Source organism: Pseudorasbora parva, chromosome 4 (assembly GCF_024679245.1).
Source record: "Pseudorasbora parva isolate DD20220531a chromosome 4, ASM2467924v1, whole genome shotgun sequence".
NCBI classification, from domain to species: Eukaryota; Metazoa; Chordata; class Actinopteri; order Cypriniformes; family Gobionidae; genus Pseudorasbora; species Pseudorasbora parva.
This window is the reverse complement of record NC_090175.1, coordinates 29,123,882-29,148,615: the sequence shown is the minus strand read 5'-3', so window position 1 is coordinate 29,148,615 and position 24,734 is coordinate 29,123,882. Positions and strand designations below refer to the sequence as shown.

Below are 24,734 nucleotides of genomic sequence, written 5' to 3'. Positions count from 1 at the left end.
TTTCTACTTCATGTAACATGAGCACTCATACTGGACTGAAGCCGTTCTCATCATGTGATCACAGGAAAACATTTCTTAGGGCGTGGTGAGCTCGTGCCAGGGGCGTGGATAGTTGGAAGTACCATCCTACGTCACGAAGCACCACAACGTCCAATAGGAAAATTCGACTGCAGTAGCCACCGTTCAACCTTAAGAGGGCAGCACTAAGACGTTTTTACACCATATATTATAGAGTTAAAACACGTTATACCCAAATGTCAAAACATTTACTCGAATCAATAAACAGCATTAATAAAGCCCCAGCCTTGCAGATCATTAACTAAAAAAAGTTGCTTTAGGGTTTAGTTACCCTTTAAGTCATCTTGGGGCGGCTCTTTGAAAGCTTCCTGAAGCCTCCTTTAGTGGACCTTTATTTTACCACCCCCCAATTATTTAATTGATCAATTGTATTATATTATTACCACTTTTTCAAGAGCTGTCTATTCCATCTATGTATCAGTTTGTATTTGCAGGCACTGTACACTCTGGGCTCTAGGCCCCAGGCATAACCCCTCCTTGGTTTTGTTACATTTGCAGTGTTTTGCATAGCTTGTTGTCACTTATTAGTGGTCACAAAGACCATTTGTGGTTTTGTTCATGATAGTTACGCTACCTATTTCTCCAGATGTTATCTTATAGAGATGAAAGTGTGCACAGCAACAGGGAAAGCTTTGTGGTTTGTTATTTCATTGGTGCAGGATTGTATTCCATGGAGTCGTTTCCTTTTAGTAGGCCCATCTGTTTTCCAAGTAGGCATAAGGTCTTACTGCTTATATGGCTTCAGGCAGATTTCTCAGCTAAGTGTTCCTCTAAGATTCCCACATGTTCCCTTTTTTGATAATGTAGGTGGCAAATTGAAGTGGAAGTTCTCTAGGATTATCCAGGATTAAAAGGCCAATGCAGTTAACCTTTAACAGCTCAAGGATCACATAAAAAAAAAAAAAAATCTGTGAAAATACATTAACACTTATGCTAGAAGTTTGGAAGCATGCATACAGATCTTGTACTTTCTGAGATCCACAAACATCAGCATATTTTCAGAAAGAAAGACAGACACATTTCGTATTTTTCAATATTTCTTTATAAGAAAAATAAGAGGTGAGTAACAATAATTGATATAAGAAAAAAGAGAAAAGGGGTATATTATAATATTTGCTGAACATTTGTGTATCTACAGTATATATTTGTAGCTACGGTATCAGTCCCTGATATGAAATTGCAGAGACAGGGATAGTCATATTCATTCATTCTGTAACAAGGAGAGAATCACACTGAGAATCGTAGTCCTTCAGTGGTGAAGGATATTGGTCCTTCTATGATGATCAGTTTCCATCAGATCTTCAGCATATCTCCAAAAATTGATTATTTTGCTCAGGCAGTGAAGTTACATATGTGCTTATATATTAAATAGGTTCGGCAAACAGTAAGCTAGTGTTATATCTTTGAGCCATAACTTGAAATAAATCAGGTTGGATCATCAAAAAGGTTCAGTTGGTTTTCATCCAGTAAGTACAGCCTTGGCAGTCTCAGCTCGTAGCCCCATAATTAGCCAATACACCGTCATAACATTTTTAGTTAACAAAGTTGTAATCCCTTTAAAAATATGGAGCAAGACACTGATGTGTGAATTCTCTGTGCAGTTTTGATAATTTGTGTAGGACTGTATTCAACCTCAGCAGTGACAGCAGTGGGATCAGACACTTGGGACCGGCAGAACATGTTTTGCTGTTAAAAACATGAAGTCAATGTAATGGAAAAAAGGCGCAAGTTCAAGTGACACGTTTTTTCTGAAGGCCATGTATGCGCAAAGGCGCTGCAAAAGACGCTGGACCTGAGCACAACTGTTAAACACGTCCGTCTAGCACGTGGACGTGTTTACTTTGATTTTTTTGTGGAAAAGTAGAGTAGTGGAATGAAAAAAAAGTGTTCTGTTTGAATGGCTCCTTAGGCTGCATCCAAAATTGCTTGATATATATTATGGGAAAATGCAATCTCAGATGCAGCAACAGGGGTGCCCAATCTTGTTCCTGGAGAACGTTTTCAAATGTTTGCATTTTCAGTCCCCCCAAAACACAGCTGTCATGTAAATGAACGGCTAGAATGCATTTAGTTGAAACCAGTGTTGCGTAACTGGCCCCTTAATCAGGGTTGAGGCTGAACTTTGCATGTACGTACATCTCCATGAAGGGAATGGGTAGCCCTGGTCTACAATATGGCTGACTCCTAACTAAAGTCCTCACAGAAACAAACGCATTAGAATGGTTTTATGTGTTTAATAAACCAGCACTTCTTGACACACAGGTCCTGACATACTTTTTTCTTCATTTTAGGGGCAGTCTATAACTGTGCTTGGGGTTTAGAGGTAACTTATTTGTGGTCTCATTACAAGAAGATTAACGCAAGAATTGCAAGAATTAAATAAGATCTGGAGATGCTATGTCATGTCTGAATGGAGTAAATGTTCTTCAGAAAAACTGAAGGTGTTGCAGCCAATGAGGGTCACAAAGATGTGATTTCAGTGACACTAAGGGGCCCTTTACACAGGGTGTGTTCTTGCAATAAATACAGCTAGACAGGGTCAGAACTGACCTGAAGGCTGGTTCATAGCATTCCTGATCAGGCCTGGCACTAGAAACCCCAAGGCCATGGGTTTTATTTGCTTTGGAATGCACACACTCAAAAAAGTATACCTTGAAAGCAATGCAAGCTTTGGAAACAGTATCTCCAAAATGCATGAATGTAACTGTTACTGGAACATTCATTTCTGTACATTGTTTCTGCACATTTAAAATAGACCAACAATAATAAAATAAAAAAATAATGCAGATGAACGCAAGACCCTGACCCTGTGAACAGTCACAGTCACAGTCACTAAGCAGTCTGTTGGCATTGTCAATGTAAGACCACATATTTCAAAGTGGTACAGGTGCTTGACAAATGGAACAAAGATCACAACTTGGGGGACACAAGACACAATTTTATTCTTTTATCTTTCTCAGTTTTTCTTAAACCTACCTTTTCTATAACTGATTGTCAAAAAGTTGTATTCCACTCCTAAAGAAGCCACCAACCTTGAGGGCTATGAGGATGAGTCCTTCCCACATAGTCTGGTGCCAGACAAGAGACCCTCATGTACCTTTGGCTGAGCCCCTAGGGAATCTCTGTGAGAGAGTTTGAGCGAAAGGACATTCCCTCAAGCATGGAGCTTCAGTCGCCTTTCATCTCAACGTTTCATTACCGTCCTCTGAGCTCATGCATGATTTAGCCACTGCTTTAACTGATCCTGCTAACAGGACATTGAAAGCCTCTCTCTCTGCCTCACTCTTTCTCCTTCTATCTTTGTAGCACTCTCCATCCTCCAAACACACACAGACCACCTCAGTCTAAATCTCTCCATATTGCATCAGCCATCCCCTCCTCCACTTCTATGTATTGGACAGAGTGTGGCTGAGCTCTCTAGAGAGAGACATACCCTTGGTAGCCTCATACTTTTGCGTTTGGCTTGATACATCTGTTCATCCATGAAATATTCTATCATGTATTGAATCCCATTTGGTCATAGTTCTCTCGATATGTGTATGTCAGCGCACTTGCTTGAGTATAACCTACATTAGCCCCTCCATGCATAACAGACTATAGGGAAAATGAGAGTTGTAGTAAGTACAGGAGAGAAGTCTCCCTGACTCATCTCTCGAGGGGTTTTCTGGGACAACCTTGAATGGCATTGCCATAACAGGGAGTGTGTGCTTGCAACGGCTCATTGAACTCATGCACCTGCAGATAGGATAGTGTAGGGAAGTGTTTCCGTGACTAAAGAATTCCAGCTGTGGCATTAACTGACAGGCACGTCAAACGGTAGTCTCAATCTTCTCAATGATCTCGACCATTGATTTGGATGGTGACAGTAAAGTGCACTCATCCTGATCCCAGAGGCTACTGGGACTAGATTCCCCATCGGTACTCAGATCGTCATCCTCTTCTTCCTCCTCATCATCCTCATCATCCATGCAAGAATCCTCATCGCATGATTCCATGTAGTGCAGACCCAATGCATTAATTCCAGAGTCTTCTGAGCTGGAAGGAGAGGAGCAGTGATCCATTTTAGGGCCTGAGATCTTCTCATTTGGTTGGCCGTGTTTAACAGTTGGGCCCACTTGCCTTCTGTGCTTGTTGGTACGTTGAGGTGCAGGTTGAGATACCGGCGTTTGGGGTTGGTGCGTGGGATTTGGTGTAGGTGGAGGCGGCCTTTGCACATAACACATCTTACCATTGATACGTTTGACCATGTAGTCATCCACAAAGAGGTCAGAAATGACACAGAACTTGGGAGACTCTGGGCAGGGTGGAGCCCGGAACTTGGGAGCCGTCCTAAGAAAGCGCTCAGCCAGGGAGATAGACAGGTTCATGGTGTGGGTGTGACCTGAGGAGGCAACTGGAACCGGTGTGCTGGGAAGTTGGCATACACTGGTCATGGGTTGGTAGACGTATTTACCTGCAACGTGAAAAATAAGATATTGAACATTTTGCCTTTCAAAAGCAAAGAATAACATTCATAATGTACATTCATATGTATTGAATACAATAGTTGCCTAAAAACAAAGAATATGTGAGCAGCAGCTGATATCCTCTACTGAATTTGAGAGAACCCACCAGAAAATAGATGACGAAAGGTGGGTTCGAGAAAAGTAAGGTTGCACAAGAATATGATCATGCTGAAAACTTAAATTCAAATCCCATCGGAGAGTTGTTATATTTTTGAGATCACATCGATCTGCCTGCTGTGCTGCTGATAGCTGTGATAGATTGTGTTATAACTTGATAGATACTTGTACTGTACAAAACACTGTACTAATCTGGAAGTGTTAAAAGTCTTTTTTTTTCACAGAGAACATTGATTCTTTCAAAACCAGCACTTTGTTGTGCAGCATTTTTGTGTTTTGTGTGGATCATTCTTAGCTGAATTAATAAATTAATAAAATAACTCAAACTACTTAATAGTATTTTATAGAATTAGTGAGATATTTGTTAAAATCATATTTAAATAATATTATATTAAATAATTCTCATATTTGTTTTACAGAACTTTTTAAAAAGATTAATTAAATTGTAATTAATTTATGATTGGCATGTTTATTTATTTATTTATTTATTTATTTATTTATTTATTTATTTATTTATTTATTTATTTTTATTATTATTATTATTATTATTATTATTATTATTATTATTATTATTTATTTATTTATTTTTTGGGGGGGTCATATAAAATACGTGTTAGGACATTTGTATGTATGTCATTAAAAAAAAGATTAAAAAAAGATTAAAAATATATATTTTAATTTAGAAATAATAAACATGCCAATAAATTAATAAATTACAATTTAATTAATATTTTCCAGAAGTTCTGTAAAACATTTGAGCATTATTTAATTGACCCACAAACCTGAAAAAGGAGCACTAGAGCATTTAATCATGAGTGCCAAGAGCAAGTTTTGGAGAATTTTTGTGCAGTCAGTCTTAACAGTCTCTTTGTAAAATAAAAATAAAAAGGTACACAGGTGTATCTCATCTAAAAGCAATTCCACGGCATTTCCCCCATACAGTGAATGGAATTTGAGTGTGATGGCTTGTATTTCAAAGGCAGTATTCCCTACAGAGATGGAATGGATTCTTCACTCTGGAACATTCTGAGGCCCAGCTGGCTATAAGGCTGGAGTAAGAATCATTTCCATCTAATCCAAATCTCTACTCTTATTTAGAGATGAAACAAAGCTGTGTGGTAGCTCAGATATTGGGTCAGAAAAAGCATTTCTGTGACATAATATGTTTTATCTGCTCTGTCACGAAATTTTTGCACCTATTTGCAATTCATCTCAACCCCTAAAAAAGGGAAAACACCTCAAATTTCCAACAGCACTGACTGACATAGACATATTACAGACGTCACATTATTCTGCTTCACCTAACAAACTACTTTTTGACAAACACATCTCTTTCTGTCTCTCGTTCTTCATAGCCAACTAATTTGATTGGAAGGCAATTTGAATCTGAAAATTAGATAAACCAGATTTTTTTTCATTTTGTTTGTCCTTACTTGCCACTACTTTAAGTCTCTACTTGAAGTGCTGGGTCTGCTTTAGATGAAGTCAGCCTAAGTGCAGGTCTTATTTAGCAAACTACAAGAATAAGGACTGGGGTTGTACTGTAGATAGTATACAATAAGAGCGTGTTGTTGGAGCCAATAGGCTTGTGGGAAGTGTACTGACACATTGGTGTGGTTGTGCTTCGGGTCCTGGCTCAAGGTACTTTCCGTTTCTGCCTCTCTCTCTTTCCCACATTGCTTACTGTCAAGTCTCTACTGTCCTATACGAGTAAGCCAAAAATACCCCAAATATATTGTTTTTAAAAAAGAGTGTCTGAAGTTAAATAGGGCATTCAAATAAAAATGTGATTCTGAATCGAACAGACCACAACATAAATTTCATTCAAAGCAAGTGACGTAGGGGATCCACAGTACAGTATATATGCTCAGATTTGTCATGTTAGCTGTGGTAGGATGAATGCTAATCTGCTTCGGAGGGAAAAAGAAGACAGTAAAAAGAATAAGACAGTAAAACCAGACACCAACCAGTTAACAATAAGAAAGAGCCAATGCCTCTAATCCCACCATTCGGTACAGTCAATGACAATGTTTGTGGCTATAAATCTTTCACCTTTTCAACTGCCAAGCTACAGAATTTGAAAAAAGGATGAATGTACTTAACAATTGCATCCACATCACTATGGATCTGAAATAACAGTGTTTGCAGTCAAGTGTGAAATGTGAAATGATAGATGCCTTAAGGCCTGCACAAAAGCTCTTAGCCATGAAGAAAAAACCTTCCCTCATAATAATCACATCAACATCCTGTTGAGAACAAGTATTCTTCAGCCACTGTAATTGTAACCGTCATGTCTGTCTTTTCAGATTAAGCTTCCAAAAAAAAAGAGACTTTCTTAGGTACAGGGGAGTAAAATATTCCTAACTATCCTTGAAAGGAAATGCCTGCACTGTAAAAAAATATTTAGAAAAAAAGTAACCTGGTTGCCTTCAAATTTTGAGTTCGTTGAAATTACAATTTTGAGTTAATACAATGAACATTTTTTGAGATTCGACAACCTTTATTAAAATATTATTAAAAGATTTTGTAAGCATATTGGGTAATTGTGTGTGTTTTATTTGTGATGACGCAGTGAAACATGCCAAATTGTGCTATTTTCATGATTTATCACATTTTTTATGTGGTTCAGATACAATAATATTTTGAGTTTCTATTTATTGAACAAATTTCCTTCATTGTATCAACTCAAATTTTTAATTTCAATAAACTCTCAATTTTAAGGCAACCAGGTTACTCACTTTTTTAAGTTAAACCAACAAAAATGTTTCACAGTGTGTGTATTATAAAAAGTGTGTGTCTGTCCATCACCATCTCCCAGACAGAGTAAACTGTTGTCTGATCTGTATGTTGAAACTGCATTTTGTCTGATAATTAATTTCCCTGCAGGAAATTATAATGAGATGTCAAATGTAGATCTACATAGGTTGTGTGTAATGCTAATTAACAGAAAAGACTCAAAATAAAAACAATAACACAATTCATGTATTAAGTAACTGGACTTTTCGCAAGTTCGTTATTTCTTATCCATACGCTTGGGTTCTCGTAATTGAGTACTTGCAATTTCATTAAGGAGCAGCTATCTAAAGGTGTCATGAACTGGCTTTTCTACAGGGCGGCAGTGGCTCAGTGGTTCATGTAGGTTGTCTACAAAACCGGAAGGTTGGGGGTTCAATCCCTGGTTCCACTTGACCAAGTGTCTATGTGTTTTCATTGAGCAAGACACCAAACCCCAGCTGTTCCCAAAGAGCTGGATGGTGCCCTACATGGCTGACATCGCCATGGGTGAATGTGAGGCGATATGTAAAGCATTTTGGATGGCCATAGGTCTGTTAAAAGCACTATATAAATGCAGTCCATTTACCTTTTAATTTTTATACTGTTGCCTGAGATCAACTAATGACATTCACTTGGGTTTTACATTCAAAACACCATAATTAATAAGTACTAGGCTATTTTCTACACTGGTTTTAGGGCTCTCTCAATAAACACTCGGCTTTGATGGGCGTGCTGCACTGAAGACTTGGAAGTAAACGGCCATGGCTAGGATTGGATAAGATTTGCATATTTAATGAGCTTCCGCTCCCTCGTCAGTACCGGGTCAGTACAGGGTCAGTACATAAGGGAATTGTTTTGTAAGTGTGTGGGGAAACGGCAACCAAAATGAATTGCCCACAGGGCTCACAAAATGTCTTTAACAAATACAATAATTTATCTCTCATCGACCAGCGATTGATTGGAATGTTATTTTTTATTCTCTCTCTCTCTCTCTCTCTCTCTCTCTCTCTCTCTCTCTCTCTCTCTCTCTCTCTCTCTCTCTCTCTCTCTCTCTCTCTCTCTCTCACACACACACACTCACACACACACATGTTTGTTTTTGTGACATATGGGGACATTACATAGGCGTAATGGTTTTTATACTGTACAAACCGTATTTTCTGTCCCCCTACACTGCCCCTGCCCCTAAACCTATCACATGAATCATTCTGCATTTTTATTTTCTAAAAAAACTCATCCTGTATGATTTATAAGCATGTCCTCATAATTCACCCTCTCCTTGTAATACCTATGTCATACCCATGTCATTATACACATTTGTGTCCTCATATGTCACAAAAACATGCCCACACACACACACACACACACACACACACACGCACACACACACACACACACTCACACACACACACACACACACACACACACACACACACACACACACACACACACACACACACACACACACCAAGTAGCTGCAGATAGCAAGAGCAAAACTTCTGCAACTATATTTTTCCTTCAAATATCAAGTCAAGAGAGTGAACAACGCACATCAGAAATGGAATTTTATTTCACTATTTATTTTGTTTGCCCGTCTGGAAAACACATAGCCCCGGAACGCTGGTCTTTAAAAACCCTGGCCTATGCATGTACGAGTCTGATCCTGAATCGCAATGAACCAACGACACCACAAATAAAGGATTCTTCAGCCTGAGACTGCGTGCTAAGGTATAGAACGTTAGACACATACACATAATCAATATAAATCTCAAACAATCTGTATAAATGTAATACTATCACCTTCAAAAAAACATGATTTATTCACATGAGTTTGTTTCTTAATTCATTCATGTAATCTCATCCTGTCTCCAAATCAGTCTCTTGTGTAGGCCTACAAACTAATCAGTGGTGAAATTAAGGAACAAACGCAAACGTCTTCCTCAGGCGAGCTGGATATTCATTCAAAATAAAGTTCTTCCATGCATTCATAATATAGGAATCCGAATGATGAATGTTAATGCTTAGAGTTACAGCTTAGCTCTATGTAGGCCTATGAAATTTCAGGTGTTTCTAATCTTATGTTGAGGAAGTGTTTCAAGTCCACACAATGACGTCAAGGTGTGGAATTTTCTGAGATCTCTTGTTTACTGGGCCTGACTAACAAGGACGTTTTCAGAAACTTATAGTATATACTTATATTACCATGATGATGGCCTTTTATATATCAAAAGCTCAAGGGAAAGTTGATTTCTCAAAAAAAGGCTCTTTAAAGTTTGCTAATGAATACAGAAATATGTAAACATTTCTTGTGATTTAGTATTTTGAGATTGATTTAGTTTTAAACCATTTTTTTCCTCCATCCAATCTGTTGGTGAATTGTTTTTTTTTAAAGAAATCTATGTATTGTTTGATAAGTGAACCATTTGATGCTACTCATAACTATCCTGCTAAATAAGATCAGAATTTAGGTCATTCTTCAAATGACAGATAATAATATACCACTAAATCATGTTGCTGTCACAGTTGGTGACCCAGGAATAGGCTGAAGACTCAGATGATCACAATAAACTTTAATCTTAACTTCCCAGGAACATGCAGACAGGCAACAGAAGCACACCCTTACATAACAGTGAATACACAAAGACTGAGTGAACAAGAAGAACTTAAATAGCAGACAGAAACAAGATAATTAACTAAACACAGCTGAACAGAACAGAACTAAACTAATGAGGGCAGCCAAGGAAACAGAAAAGTGGCGGGAAACTGAGACAAAGGAACATGTGACAATCAAAACACAACAGGAAGTCCACTATTACAGTATACCATAAGGCCATTACAAATCTTTAAGTCCATAGATGGGTTAACAGTCTGTGCTAAGTGCTAGGAGGGGAGCACTATACCTAATTGAAAATACGTCTGTGCCATTTATACATCTATAGAAAGATTCAGAGCTACTGTTCTAGCCATCCTCATGTTTCATGTACACTTGATGAAATGATGAAATCTAATGAAACTCGATACATCACTTTTGGAGATATTATACTTGGTACGTAATAAGTGGGATTTGATAAGTTTTAATAGGTTGCATTTTATCAGTAAAAAATCACTAAATGTCCTTTCAGAGGGAAACGACTTTAAAAACCCTCAGCTGACTCTTGACAGACAAGAACTAATCCCATGATTGTTGGTCTTATTCTCAGGCTTTGATTTATTGTGTTCATACAAATATTGTGTAAACAAAATGTGCCGATGTGACCAGGACTTTCCATTTCTTATTTAACACACATGCAGTCTGAGCTGTCAGAAATGAAAACTTTAGCCTATAAACTTGTATCCAAATTAGTTGACTTAATCACTGTTACTTTTGTAATAGAATTATATGATAAAATCAGTGACTTCTAAACATTATGTATTAAGAAGTTGAACTAACTCTTAAATGCAAATCAAAGACTAACTCAAAGACAAAGACTTGAGCTTTTTGTCTGTCTACAAAATTTCAATTTTGAGAATGTTTTGATTGTATTCTTATATATGCTTTTGGTGCTGGTCTTTCTAGTTTTGTGTTGATATTGTTGGTTAATCAGCAGATAAATCTAGTTCAACAAGATTTTGATGTTTCAAGCTACAGAACATAGGTTGGTGACCTATGATATGACCTGACCTTCCTATGACCTGGTGATAGTTTTCTTTCGCAACAGTTTACACGGCTTCAGTGTATAGCGCTAAATGATTACTTTTCCCAAAACAATTCACTTTCTGTCCTTATATTCCCCCTCATGTTGTTCCAAACTTTTTTCTTCTCTGGAATAAAAGTACAGGCATTTTTTATACACCAAGGTGAACTCAATGACTCAATTATACGTGATTAACTTAAAGATAAAATCTATATATTTTGAAAAAGGTTTTTTTTTTTCATTATTATTATTATTTTATTTTGCTAAGAAAACTTTAAAGAAAAAATGCATACAGATTTGGAATGAGGGTGAGTAAATTCTCCAGTAAACAAACATAATTCCTACTTATAAAGTAGGAACTTATAAAAAGTTTACTTTTAAATATACTTTATGTAGTAAGTAGGCTATATTAATATCAATGTACTAGTAGCAAACTTAAGTAAACTAAGTGTACTATTTCAGTACCGCTTGGGACTAAATTGGCCCATTTTTAAGTATACGTTTAAGTGTAACAGTAAACTTTAAATGCACAAAGTTCACAACATTTCTCATTTGTACTGCATCTGTACTACAAGTGAACATGTAAGAGGAAATTTACATTTATGCATTTGGCAGACGCTTTTATCCAAAGCGACTTACATTGTATTCAAGGTACACATTTTACATTTTTGTCAAGTCTTGCTTTCCCTGGGAATCTATCCATGACCTTGGCTTTGCTAGCGCCATGCTCTACTCATTGAGCTACAGGAAAGACATAAGGAAATAACATTGCTGCCAGTGGAGGCCTTTCTGAGCCATCGGATTTCAACCAAAGTATCTTAATTTGTGTTCTGAAGATGCAAAAATGTCTCACCGGTGTTGAACAGCATGGGGGTAAGTAATTAATTACAGAATTTTAATTTTTGGGTGAGCTAACCCTTTAAGTGAACTTTTAAGTATATTTATGAAAAGTACATGAGATGTAAACTGAAACTTTTTTTAGTAATCTTATTTTTAGTAATGCTAATAGCACACTTGAATAAACTTCTCTGAAGGGTATGAACTGAGGACATAACGGTGATAAAATAATGTCTGATTTTCATCTTGGACTATAATTTTAGATATTATGTCAGGATATACACATGTAAAACCCTCTTTTCACTGTAATCTCTCTAATTAACAGTGAGTGGCTGCTATTAAAAAAATTGATTTGCCTGACACAACTTGAGATTTGCCTCTGTTTTGTTGCACTCTCATAGACTGTCAAGAACCACCTGGTGAGGGTAACTGCCTTTCAGACTGTGTGAAATACACATTTTGATAAAAGGTTAAGAGAGAACCCCTAATTAGAAAGGTGAAGTCAACAATGAGAGGAGTTGACTCCTATACTCCTACACTATCTCTCTATCCTGGTCGTCTATAATTACACATTGGACTGGTCTCAGAGAAATGCGAAGGTGGGTTTGAATGAAAACTGATGATGAAGTCCTCGAAATCTCTTAGTGTGAATCATTCATCAGGATTAGACTGCCATGGCCATGTTCACGCTTAGGTGTCAACTCCTCTCAGGTAGAACTCTCACTTTCGGTCTGTGTGTGTCTGATAGGTTTACTAGCCAGGCAGGCTCCAAGATCTCACGTTGTGCTTATATGATGCTACACTATCAAAGGCATCGTATTCATTGTTTTGCAGTAATTTGAGGCTTAATCAGATTGAGACTTCTGAATTATTCTTGTTTCTCTAAACAACGTGTTGGACCTATCGAAAAATAATTTAATTTTTTTTTTTTTAAAGGGCCCAATAATGGTTAACTTACAGCTTATAATGCATTTGCTGAGGGGCCTGGGGCTCCATGATCTTACACTATATAGGCAGATGACCCTAGGGACTCAGTAATAACTTTTACTGTAAGTACTGAGGCCCCTGGGGACCTGGTCAGCTTATACATACATGCGCTGAGGGTTTTGGAGCCCCTAGTAATTAGCTAACACTTACTGGTCCTTACTGGTCAAGCTTACACTGTAGGCTGATGGACCTGGGGCCCCTAGTGATCACCTTATGTTGTAAGTACTGAGGGCACTTGAGTTCCAATAGGGATTCATGAGGGCATCAGTGGTGGGGGCAATGCATTACAAGTAAATCAAATTACGTAATCAGATTACTTTTTTCAAGTAACTAGTTAAGTAACGCATTACTTTTAAATTGACAACAGGGTATTTTTACAAAATAGTTACTTTTTTAAATAAGTAACGTACATTACTTTGTTTTTTTCCCATGTACTGACCAACAGCTCTCCTGTCCTCCTGTTAAGAGAAACAAAGGCATTGCGTGCGCTGTGTGTGAACATGATGGTTATTGTAATTCTACACTAAAGGTGAATGTGCATTTTCTTGTTTTACTTGCACAAAAACAGATTCAATATTCCTCAAAATTAATACAAACAGTGAAATGCAAACTCAGAATGCTAACCTGCAATAATGAAATAATCTTAAATAGCACAAATATATTGTATTAAAAATACTTTGTATTTAATCTCACTTTATTAAGTAATGTCTTTGCTGCGGACCTTTGATGATTCTGTTAAGCCATATGCAAAAAATGACCAGTGTTATTTTACTTTCTATTTTAGTTGTATTCATATTTTGAATTAGCTTTCATTTTATATTTTTAGTTTGTCAAATTTTGTTCGTTATGAGCTTTTTTCATTTTAATTGTTTAAAAAAAATCAATGTTATACTTATTTCAGTTTATTGCCAATTACAAATTTGTGAATAAAACAGAAATGTTTTCAATAGCTTTCAGTTTAGTTGATAATAATAATCCTTGCAAACTCTTCTCAGGCCTTTGGAGCTATTTACATGGGACATGACAAAGCAGCCATTGCAAACACATTTGTCCAACTCCTTTCTATGAGAAGTGCTTGGAGTACTTCATAAATACGAGGCATCAGTTTATGCTAGGAGGCATAATGCATTGAGTGCAGACAATGGGTTCTACTGTCTTTTGTCGCATCGTGCCACTCGTGTCCGGTGTAGAAACGGTGTGAGGAGACATATTAATACTGACACTATACATGGCTAACTCATAGTACCAATGTGCTATGGACTGCCCTATGGCCCGCTGGGAGAAACTTAGCACTCTCACTTCGTTTTTCATCAGAGCTTGACAAGTACAGAATAGCATTACTACACCCAGAACACCAACACACTAGGGCCTCTGGACTGAAGCATATCATTATGTTTTTTGCAATTTGGAGGGATGTCATTCATATTAAATGTCAGAGACATCTGGTGGCTGCAAAACAACAATTTTAACAAACAGAAATAAAATTAAATTTTCGAAGTACCTAAAAATCTAACCACAAACAGCAGATTTAGTGAGCTCTTAAAGGCATATCCTATAAGTTTTGAAATCCCCGAACGGCATATATCTTTCTGCTAACCTTTAGAGAGGTAAACAAGAACAACGCCTGTTGTGTTTACATGCACCCAAACAGCAGAGACAAATAAAAGACAGAAAAAGAGGAATCCGAGAGCAGAACACATCTGAATTCACCAGGGAATGCAGAGAACTCCTCACAAACTTAGACTTATCTCAAAGGACAAAGCCAATCTGTATTCAGTTATTCACTCCTGCTAGTGTGTAAAAATACATTCTAACTGCCCCTGGGTTTTATACTGTACAGCAACTTCTTGTCACCATGTGAAACTAACAGGAAATGGTATTGTAGTATTGTATAGTATCTTGGGATCGTTTTTTGCGCAGCTGATGCTTTTTTAAGGTGTCTACAGCATTAAATATGTTTCTCCTGAAATTATTTTTTTGTATAATGAAATGTAAAATATGTTCCTGGTAACCAATATCCTATACTATGGTACTGTTTTTCTTTTTCTTATTTGTGCTTATCACTCCTGATAATATGTGGGCTTTTTCTTCTCTCATAACACAACAATTTAAACTCAAATCAATACGCCATGTTCATGAATTTACTTATTTATTTATTCATTATTCATTTCATAAGTAGCAATGTAATAAGTGGAATAGCCAGCCAGCAATTTTCGCAAAGTACACCCTCTTAAGACCTGATCGCCATTGGGATAATGGCCAGCTGATTGTACAGTATCCCTCATACAGTGCCCAAAACAAGCTGACATCATGCAAAAAAATGTCATATTTAGCAGAAGCAACAATATCTTTCTCCTGGTTTCTTCTAATTATTACTAGTTACTAATTATATCTTCAATAGTGTAATTAGATTACTGTACAAATTCCTCTCTAAAAAAATGTAATACTTATTACTAAATCCTATCAACATCGACTTATTCAAGGATAGACATAAAACGGCTCTGTTAATTCATTCAAATAAATAACATAAAACTACATGAATTATTTTTATTAACTAACCAAAATATTACAAACGGGAAATGTGAGAAGGATACATAAACGCATGCATTTTAAAGTTTAAAGTTTTAAAGTAAATTTTGATGTTAATTCCACTGGCTATATATAATTGTTCTATACACAGTATTTAGTTAAAGTACTTGTGAATTATAACTATAATTAATTTACAGAAGAAATAAGAGTAATCCCTTACTTTATATTTTTCAAGGGAAAGGAAATTCAATTACAGTAACTAATTATTTAGTAACTAGTTACACCCAACATTGTTTGTAACTGAGCATCTGACAGAGTTTCTGTGTAATACTGGTATTAACTGTGCTGGGTCATGAAAGAAGACACAACTCATGCAATTCAGCTCACAAGTAGGGCAAATGTCAGTCAAGCTCCCAGGAGGATCCTTGTCGTTCCATTTCAAACAGCACTGGTTCCGCCCGAGAGCCTGTGCTGCACTGCATGAAGTATCAAATTAATATTTAGCATGTTTACATAAAGCTCATAGTGTTGCAAACATAAACATCCTCCCCCTAACGAGAACAGATAATGGTTTAATTACTGTGACAACTGAACTTTGCAGTTGTGTGGTGTGGGTGTGTCTGGGTAGACACAGCTTTGTCATATTAGCGTACTCCTTTACATTTTTAATCGTTCATAATTCTATTTCCTTACTTTCAAATCGCAGTTCTGCATCCTGTTGGTACATTCAAAATTCAGGAATTGGAATGTAATTGAACTGGCCTTGTTAATATAATTTAGAATGGTGCATGGCTGAGTTTGATGTTTGAGGCTAAAAGCTCAAAGACTTGACCGCTATCATTTTTTTTTTCTAAAAGAGAAGGTTGAACTTTAAAAAAGCAAAGCCAAAGCTGAGACCTTAAAGCTTGGAATGAATTGTGCTGACCTTTTAAAGCTGAGATAAAAAAGCCCAACTTAGCAACAAAGCCAGTCTAGCACTTGACCTCTGACAGAGCTATGTGAACTTCCTGTCATATCCTAATTCATTTCCTTCTCAAAACTTCTGTCAGTCAGAAAAGAAGCAAAACTGTCAGATGTATTCATTTCAGAGCTCTAAGCCACGGATATCCCAAAGGGTTATACGCAGCTAATTGAAAAAACAGGTAACACTTAAGAATACTGTTCCGTCGTTAATGAATAACTACACAAGAACAAATGAGTAATGCATTATTAACATTCTGTTATATACTAACATTATTAATGCATTGCTTCTAAAGGATTTGGTAATACTTGAGTCATTAACAGTGGTTAACTATGACCTTCACTTTAGAATTAATTATACATCATGCATTATTCATGTTAATTATGAATCGGTATATAGAAGTTTTAGTAGTCCTCCGGGAGGTGTGGAAAAATAGTTATAGATTAGCTAATAGTAAACTAACATGTTAAACTGAGTTTACTAATTACTTACTAATTCATTAATCAGAGCGTTAACTCTGCATTACTCATTGGTTCCTGGTTAGTTATTCATTAATGAAAGAACAGTATTCTAAAGTGTTACCAAAAAAACATAATATTTTTGACAGTTCTCCTCCCTCTGTTTTAAAACTAGGACGGAGTTAGTGAAGTCAAAATGTGGGGGTTGACTCAAACACACAGTTTAGCCAAGAATGGTTTTGCTTGATTGTGGATATTGGCTTCTTCACAGAACCTCTCTTTCATAATTTGTGGTGATGCAGCGCCAATCTTAAACAGGAAGTGAGACTTAAGAATCAGACAGTCAGTTAGCAGAAACACTGTCCTGACGCAACTGCATATCAGAACCCACAAAAACTTAGCGACCTCATTTTCCTGTCATTTGCACAGAAAAATACGATAGTGAATAATTTTCACTGTTTAAAAAGCCCCCACTCTCTCTCTCTCTCTCTCTCTCTCTCTCTCTCTCTCTCTCTCTCTCTCTCTCTCTCTCTCTCTCTCTCTCTCTCTCTCTCACACACACACACACACACACACACACACACACACACACACACACACACACACACACACATATGTTGGTCTATGTGGTTTACAGGGACTCTCCATAGGCGTAATGGTTTTTATACCGTACAAACCGTATTTTCTATCCCCTTACACTGCCCCTGCCCCTGCCCCTAAACCTACCCATCACAGGAAACATTCTGCATTTTTACTTTCTCAAAAAAAAAACTCCTTCTGTATGATTTATAAGATGTTTTCCTCATGGGGACCAAAAAATGTCCCACAAGGACAAGGATTTTGGATATTGCCATCTTTGTGGGGATATTTTGTCCCCATAACGTAGGGATTACCAGCCCACACAAACACACACACACACATTTGGAGATAATTATTTCACAGAGGGGTCGAAGGAATCTAAAGAATCTGCACCCTCCTTCACAGTCACATGACATTTGTTAGCCTCACAATGACTGCCATTTTTATCAGACACCACTGACACCAGAAATGGCCTGATCCTATCACTGCCTTTTTGATAGTGCTCAGACTTTCCAGTGCTCAGCTTTATCCCTCTATCGCTTTCCTCTATAATGCACATTCATCATGTTAAAGTACAATCGTAGCAAGTTTCACTTCAGTTGTAAAGTCCCTATTCTATTGAGTATTCTTTTGAGTTAGATAGTGTATGGATCATTCTCAAAAATCTTGACCATCTGACAGGCTTTCTTTATTTTATTTCACAAATTAAGTATGGGTTGCTACTCTATAATTTTTATAATTTTAAGCAATTAAAAAAAATAATTAAAATAAATCTATAAATAATACCATGTTGCATAAAATACACCAAATGTCATACACACAATGTAATTGCCAGACCTTGCACTCCTTGAAAAAAGCGCAATACAAGATTGAAATATTGGTAAATGTCATTGAAATGTTGTTCAATTATTCCACAAAGGGTTTTTCAGGCACCTTGGAAATTATATATATATAACATTATAGTCAAAGCATTGCATATTATTTAGAACAATTTTAGATTACATAATATTAGTTGGGTTATATAATGATATTGATTTCTTTAACTTGAATTATTTTTAATGGCTAAAATCTCAATGGACAGGTTTGTCACCATATTTTGAGAAAGACCCGGATGTGTCGTTCAAATAGCTGTCTATAAGTCAAGTTTCGGAAAATGCACAAAGCACTATTTGTAGTAGGCTACACATTTAGCAGTTTAGAGCTGGCTGGGTAACGGGAAAGTATGTGAGGATACTGTATGTGAAAAAAGAAAAAGAAACAGCTCCCTCCAACGGTGGTATAAGCTGCCTGATCATGGTTTTCTCCAGAAATTGATGTCCAATTGCCCATATAACAATTAATAAAGTTGTCGATTACTAACTTTATTGCAGAACCATATTGCAACTGTATCTTTTAATTGTCGCTCTTCTTTTCTTTTTTTATTCTTTTTTTGCCATGAAAGTCATAAAGACAATGGTATCTTACCTACTATTATCTAAAGGTAAAAGTGATTTAATCGGGTTTTTTTTTAATTATTATTTCTTTGAAGAGCAGTCATATATAGCCTAGCCTAAGCTATGCATGATGCATCATTTAACGACTTGTTTAATATTTCATAAGTGACACAAATGCAAGATTCCCCATCTCTCTGAGAATATGTGACAAGCAGATGCTATTACGGTCTTGACTGAAATGAACAAAATAGGCTACATTAGGCTAGTTATCAGATTAGGAGATTTTTTTTTAACAAATTAACAAAATACATATAGATTTTTTGACAATTGTTGATTATTATGATTATATCATAGCAGGTCTACAGTGAATGTTGTACATTTTAAGATTTTAAAAAGAAATGTTCGTGCCGCAACACTTTTTCTTAATGCGAAACATTTTAATGGGCTATTCTACAGAATTCACCTTTTGTGGGAACGTTCAATGGATGTAGTTCTTCGTGGAATCGATGCCAATAAAGAACCTTTATTTTTAAGAGTGAATAGTTCATATTTAGAACATTTGGCAGTATATTACAACTGGAATTGTTAAAAATAAACTAAAGAAACTCTTATCTGACGTCAGCGTTCGTGAACTCTTAAGGGAAATGGGAACAAAAGAATTTCCCTGAGACTGTGCATGAAATCTTTGTTTTATTGTAACCCAGAGATGCCCCGAACGGTGAAAAAAAATATGTTTCGAAAGCTTGTGATTTGTCATTTAGCCTACACTTCAATTTTTTAGCCTACCAGATTAAACCAGTTAAAGACGCTGACCCAGCGAGATAAACTCATCTTTGTAGGTTTTTTTTTTTTTTTAAGTCTTGAGACATTTCGATCAGATCAGCCAGTGGATAGCCTACTGTTATTCCGTGCAACTGATAGTCCCCTATCAATCCACGTCTCAATGATGCTGGGTCTACTTACAGTGGCACCAGCCCAGATGACAGCACCAGTGCAGCTTGAAACACTTCCCGTGGCTGTGTGTGGCGCAGATGGATAGTCCATCGCAGGGCAGAAAGTCCGGTCGCCCTGCGCAACTCCTCGCTAGAGCCTGAGCTTCATCTAACTTCTCACTCTTCTGTCCGCCCGAAGCGGCCATCGCGCGCGGATCACACCGACAAAGCCCTCATCAGCACCGAGCGCTCGGGGAAGATCAGATGCGCTCAGCGTCGGCTGTTTTGCAATTCGAAAAGAAATGAACAAAAGTGGAGATACGCCCAAGACTTTGGCTAGCCAAGTTCCACTTCTAACCCTTAAACAAAAACATTATCGTTTCCGCTCGATTAGCCTCTAAAATACTGTGGCATGTAAAATCGCCGTGCCGTATGTGTCCGTATTAACAGCAGATCGGCACGGAGACTGATGCTTATTGTCGAAGACAGATTTTCCGTTTCTCTCCAACGCCGAAGATCCCCGCCTCTCTCTCTCTCTCTCTCTCTCTCTCTCTCTCTCTCTCTCTCTCTCTCTGTGCATGTGTGTCTAATCGAATTCATACGCGCATTTTTATGAAAGAAAATAGTCGACTGGCTACCTAAAAGAAAATAGAGCCAGGCATTTAAATGTTGAGTTCTTCAGACCCATAGTTTCCTACAAGAAACAGCCGATAGTTTCTCTACTCAATCAAAAGGAAAATCTTTGAGGCACTTGAAATTGGCTTTTGGTGTGGGTAATAGTAAGTTACCTAAAAAGGGGCCTACGGCTTATAGCCTGCCCTACATCATACGCACTGCTTCATGAATACTGTGCATTCAGGAAACCTGCGGTTTGTATACGACTTTGTCAGATAAATTCATGTTTTGTAGAGGCAGATAGTGAAAGCCTGTTTTCATATAAAAAAAGTTAAGCCCACAATTGTCTTTTCTCGTAAAATCTAGAGAGATTTTAGAGAGATCTAAAATCCCTTTTAGAAGGGTTTGGCTGTGGAGATAAAAATGTTCAGCTTTCAAAGAGAAGAACAGTCATAAAAGGCATCCATCCTCAAAGTGATCAGTTTTCAAAGCTACTCTATCGTCAGCAGTTTTCCGGAGCGACCAACATTTTCCTCCTTCAAAGCCACTGTTGGCAGCACAGTGACTGACTTCACGTTAGACCACCTCAGGAGAAAATGTCTGTCTTTTAAAATCTCTCATTGGTCTAGATTGTGTGTAACAATACGGTCTAGGCTACATTATTGGATTGATGGATCCTGCACTGAAGATGCTTGCATGCGGGCTGAAAGAAGAATTGAGTTTCCTTATGACATGAAAGGTACAAACCATTTAGAATATCATCAGAAGAGCAATTGATTTCACACCCTTTTCTTTTTAAAGCCTGTGACTGGCACAATAGTTCTACTCAGTTTATGATAACTTGATTTATGTGTTCTTTTGTTGTTGTTGTTGTTGTTGTTATTGTTGTTGTTGTTGTTGTTGTTGTTGTTGAATAACTGTCCCCACAAGTAAAACCTAAAATAACCATTGTGGATAAATTGATTAAATTTTACAATCATTTTGGCACTAATATTTTGTAATTTTTCAAAACTCTAGACCCAAAAGACACAACCTCTTTTTTTCAAGTGCTTGTATACAATACACATAAACCTAAGATTATTTGTTCATGCTGAACTTAAATCACCTGTTCAAACTGACACAACTTTACATCAAAGTATTACAATTTCAAAATGGAACTCACACTTTACATCTGGGTTGACTGTCTATTCATTTCATTACAATAACTGCTCAAAACATTTTGGCCTATAGTTTATAGGCCAGTTCAGGCCGAGCCGGGCAGTTCTGGTAACTGCTGAACAATATTTCATGTTTAGATCATGAGATTCTGGATAAAGAGGTCAATTGACACCAATTACCACAGAGCATGACCCAGTTGGACTACATTATGAATGAAATGTTTCATTCTTTATGAGACACAGTTTATGCTCCCATGTAGGCTACCACTTTTACAGACCACTGTGGTGTGGCAAGCAGCGGGGCGAGGGACCGCGAGAGCGGGCCGGTGATTAATGTCAACGAGTGCCAGCTGCGTGGCACACCGGTCTCGTCTCGCGGCCATGTGACGGGAGCATATAAGGAGGAGCAAGAGCTGCGGAAGACGAGAGAGGACCAGGCCTGGAGTTTATGTTTAGTTTTGTTTATGTGTTTGTGGGCAGTCGTCCGTGAGGGGCTGCCCGCGTTTTATTTTGGTGTGTGTTTGCGGGCAGTCGTCCGTGAGGGGCTGTCCGCGGTTTTACTTTCATTTTGTTTATTTATTTTGAATAAATGTGTTTGTAACGTTCGCCGGTTCCCGCCTCCTTCCTTCCCATCTACGAACTGTATTACATTGGTGCCGAAACCCGGGAGTTCGCGGGCTCCGCCCAGGGGGGCGGGGCCGCTGGGGGCGGGTGGCGACAATGGCTCCGGTTTCACACCCTCCCCGCGCTCATTTTCCAACCCACTCCCCGCCGCAGGGGTGGCGGGTAAGCCTGGGCTGGCCTGCTGGCGGTGATCCGGATCATTTTGTGGACCGATGTCCGAGGATGGACATCGGGACAATGATCCGGATCCCGGACGTCCAGCGGACCACCCCCGATCAAGCAGGAGAGTACCAAATTCCTGTAAGTATCAAGGGGGGTACATATCAGGCCTTGGTGGATTCAGGATGTAACCAAACCTCGATCCATCAAAGCCTGATGCAGCCTGGGGCATTGGATACAAGCCGCCTGGTTAAGGTGCGGTGTGTGCACGGGGATGTGGTGGAATATCCGGTTGTCCCAGTCACGATACAGTTTAGGGGGAAAAAGCATAGTGTTGAGGTGGCGGTTAGTCCCCACCTCCGGCATCCGCTAATTCTGGGGACGAATTGGCCCGCCTTTTCGGCATTATTGGGGTCGTTATGCGCGGATGCCGCTTGGGAAAACAAGGCTGAACCACGCCCCCCTTGCCACATACCCCCACCGCCCGACTCAGGCCGGGGAGCCGTCCGGCCTGCAGGCCCCCCCCCCCCCTTTTCTGGAGAGGAAGTCAGCCACAGCCATCTGAGCACCCGGCCTGTGGACCACCTGGAACTTAAAAGGCTGAAGAGCTAGATACCAACGGGTGATCCGCGCGTTGGTATCCTTCATGCGGTGGAGCCATTGGAGAGGAGCGTGGTCCGAACAGAGGGTGAACTCCCGTCCCAGAAGGTAGTAGCGGAGGGTGAGAACGGCCCCGCTGCTTGCCACACCACAACCACGTTTTCAGATTTGATATAAAGATAGCCCTTGTAATTTTTTTTGCTGGTTTTAACAAGTCAATCAATCAACTTTATTTATATAGCGCTTTTACAATGATGATGGTTTCAAAGCAGCTTCAGTGTTAAACAGGACAATATTGCAGCAAAATTTGATTTTGCTGTACAGTCGTTCTGGAGAAAACAGTGATGTTATCAGCTTATTTCAATTTATCATATAGCGACAATGTTAGCAGATCAGTATTTTGTTTTGTTTTCTTCCAGCTGCGCTCATTTTTTCTGGCTGCTGTTTTAAGGTGTATGCTCGTTGTACCACGGCGTTGGATTATTTTCTTTAATCTTCTTAAAGCGCCTGGGACCAACTATGTCTAAATTGCTGGTAAAGAGAGAGTCAATAGTTTCTGTTGCAACATCAAGTTCCTCTAGGCTATCTGTAATACTAAGGAGATGGAACTGATAAGGATAATTATGTGCAAAGTAATCTTTAGTCGCAGCGGTTATAGTCCTGCCATATTTGAAGTGAGGGGATGGCTTTGCAGCCTTAGCTAAATTAAGTATACATGATATTAGGTAATGATCTGAGATGTCATCGCTCTGCTGCAGAATTTCAATGGTATCAACATGTATTCCAAGTGACAGTCTTCTTCTTTCTTCTTTTTCTTTTGGCTGTTCCCTTCAGGGGTCGCTACAGCGAATCATCTGCCTCCATCTAGTCCTATCCTCTGTATCCCCTTCTCTCAGTCTGACTACCTTCATTTCCTCCTTCACTACATCTATAAACCTCCTCTTTGGTCTTCCTCTTGACCTCCTGCCTGGCAGATCTATAACCTCAGCATCCTTTTACCAATATATTCACTCTCCCTCCTCTGAACATGTCCAAACCATCTCAACCTGGCCTCTCTAACTTTGTCTCCAAAACATCTCACATGTGCTGTCCCTCTGATGTACTCATTCCTGATCCTATTCATCCTCGTCACTCCCAAAGAGAAACTACACATCTTCAGCTTTTCTACCTCCGTCTCTTCCTCCTGCCTTTTCCTCAGTGCAACTGTATCCAAACCATACAACATTGCTGGTCTCACTACTGTCCTGTATACCTTTCCTTTCATTCTTGCTGGTACTCTTTTATCACACAACATTCCATGTGACAGTATTAGATCTAAAGTATGATTACGGCGATGAGTGGGTCCTGATACATATTGTCTAACTCTAATAGAGTTTAGAATGTCTCTAAATGCCAATCCCAATGCATCTTTTTCATTGTCCACATGGATATTAAAATCACCAACAATTAGTTCTTTATCTACAGCTAATACTAACTCTGATAGAAAACCAGCAAATTCTCTGATAAAGTCTGTATTGTGCCCTGATGGCCTGTATACAGTAGCCAACACAAATGTAAAAAATGATTTATCATTTACATTACACAACAAAAGCACCAAAACTTCAAAGGAATTATATTTGAAACTAGACTTCTGAGTAATACTGAAGATATTATTATAAATTAAAGCAACACCTCCCCCTTTACCTTTCAGACGTGGCTCATGTTTATAACAATA

General features: G+C 38.2%; 1 protein-coding gene across 1 annotated transcript; it reads right to left on the bottom strand.

The window, feature by feature from the left end:
- Positions 1 to 1,118: 1,118 nt before the first annotated feature.
- Positions 1,119 to 20,410, bottom strand: c4h3orf70 (chromosome 4 C3orf70 homolog). The gene is made up of 2 exons (XM_067441497.1): positions 19,897 to 20,410; positions 1,119 to 4,531 (listed from the first exon to the last, which is right to left on the bottom strand). Exons 1-2 carry the CDS (start codon positions 20,069 to 20,071, stop codon positions 3,888 to 3,890), a joined length of 819 nt encoding a protein of 272 aa, XP_067297598.1. The 5' UTR covers positions 20,072 to 20,410; the 3' UTR covers positions 1,119 to 3,887.
- Between the last annotated feature and the right edge of the window lie 4,324 nt (positions 20,411 to 24,734).

Coding starts and splice junctions, on each gene's coding strand:
- c4h3orf70 (XM_067441497.1), bottom strand. CDS start 20,071: ATGGCCGCTTCGGGCGGACAGAAGAGTGAGAAGTTAGATGAAGCTCAG. Junction 4,532..19,896: donor TCATCTGGGCTGGTGCCACT/GTAAGTAGACCC, acceptor TTCACGTTGCAG/GTAAATACGTCTACCAACCC.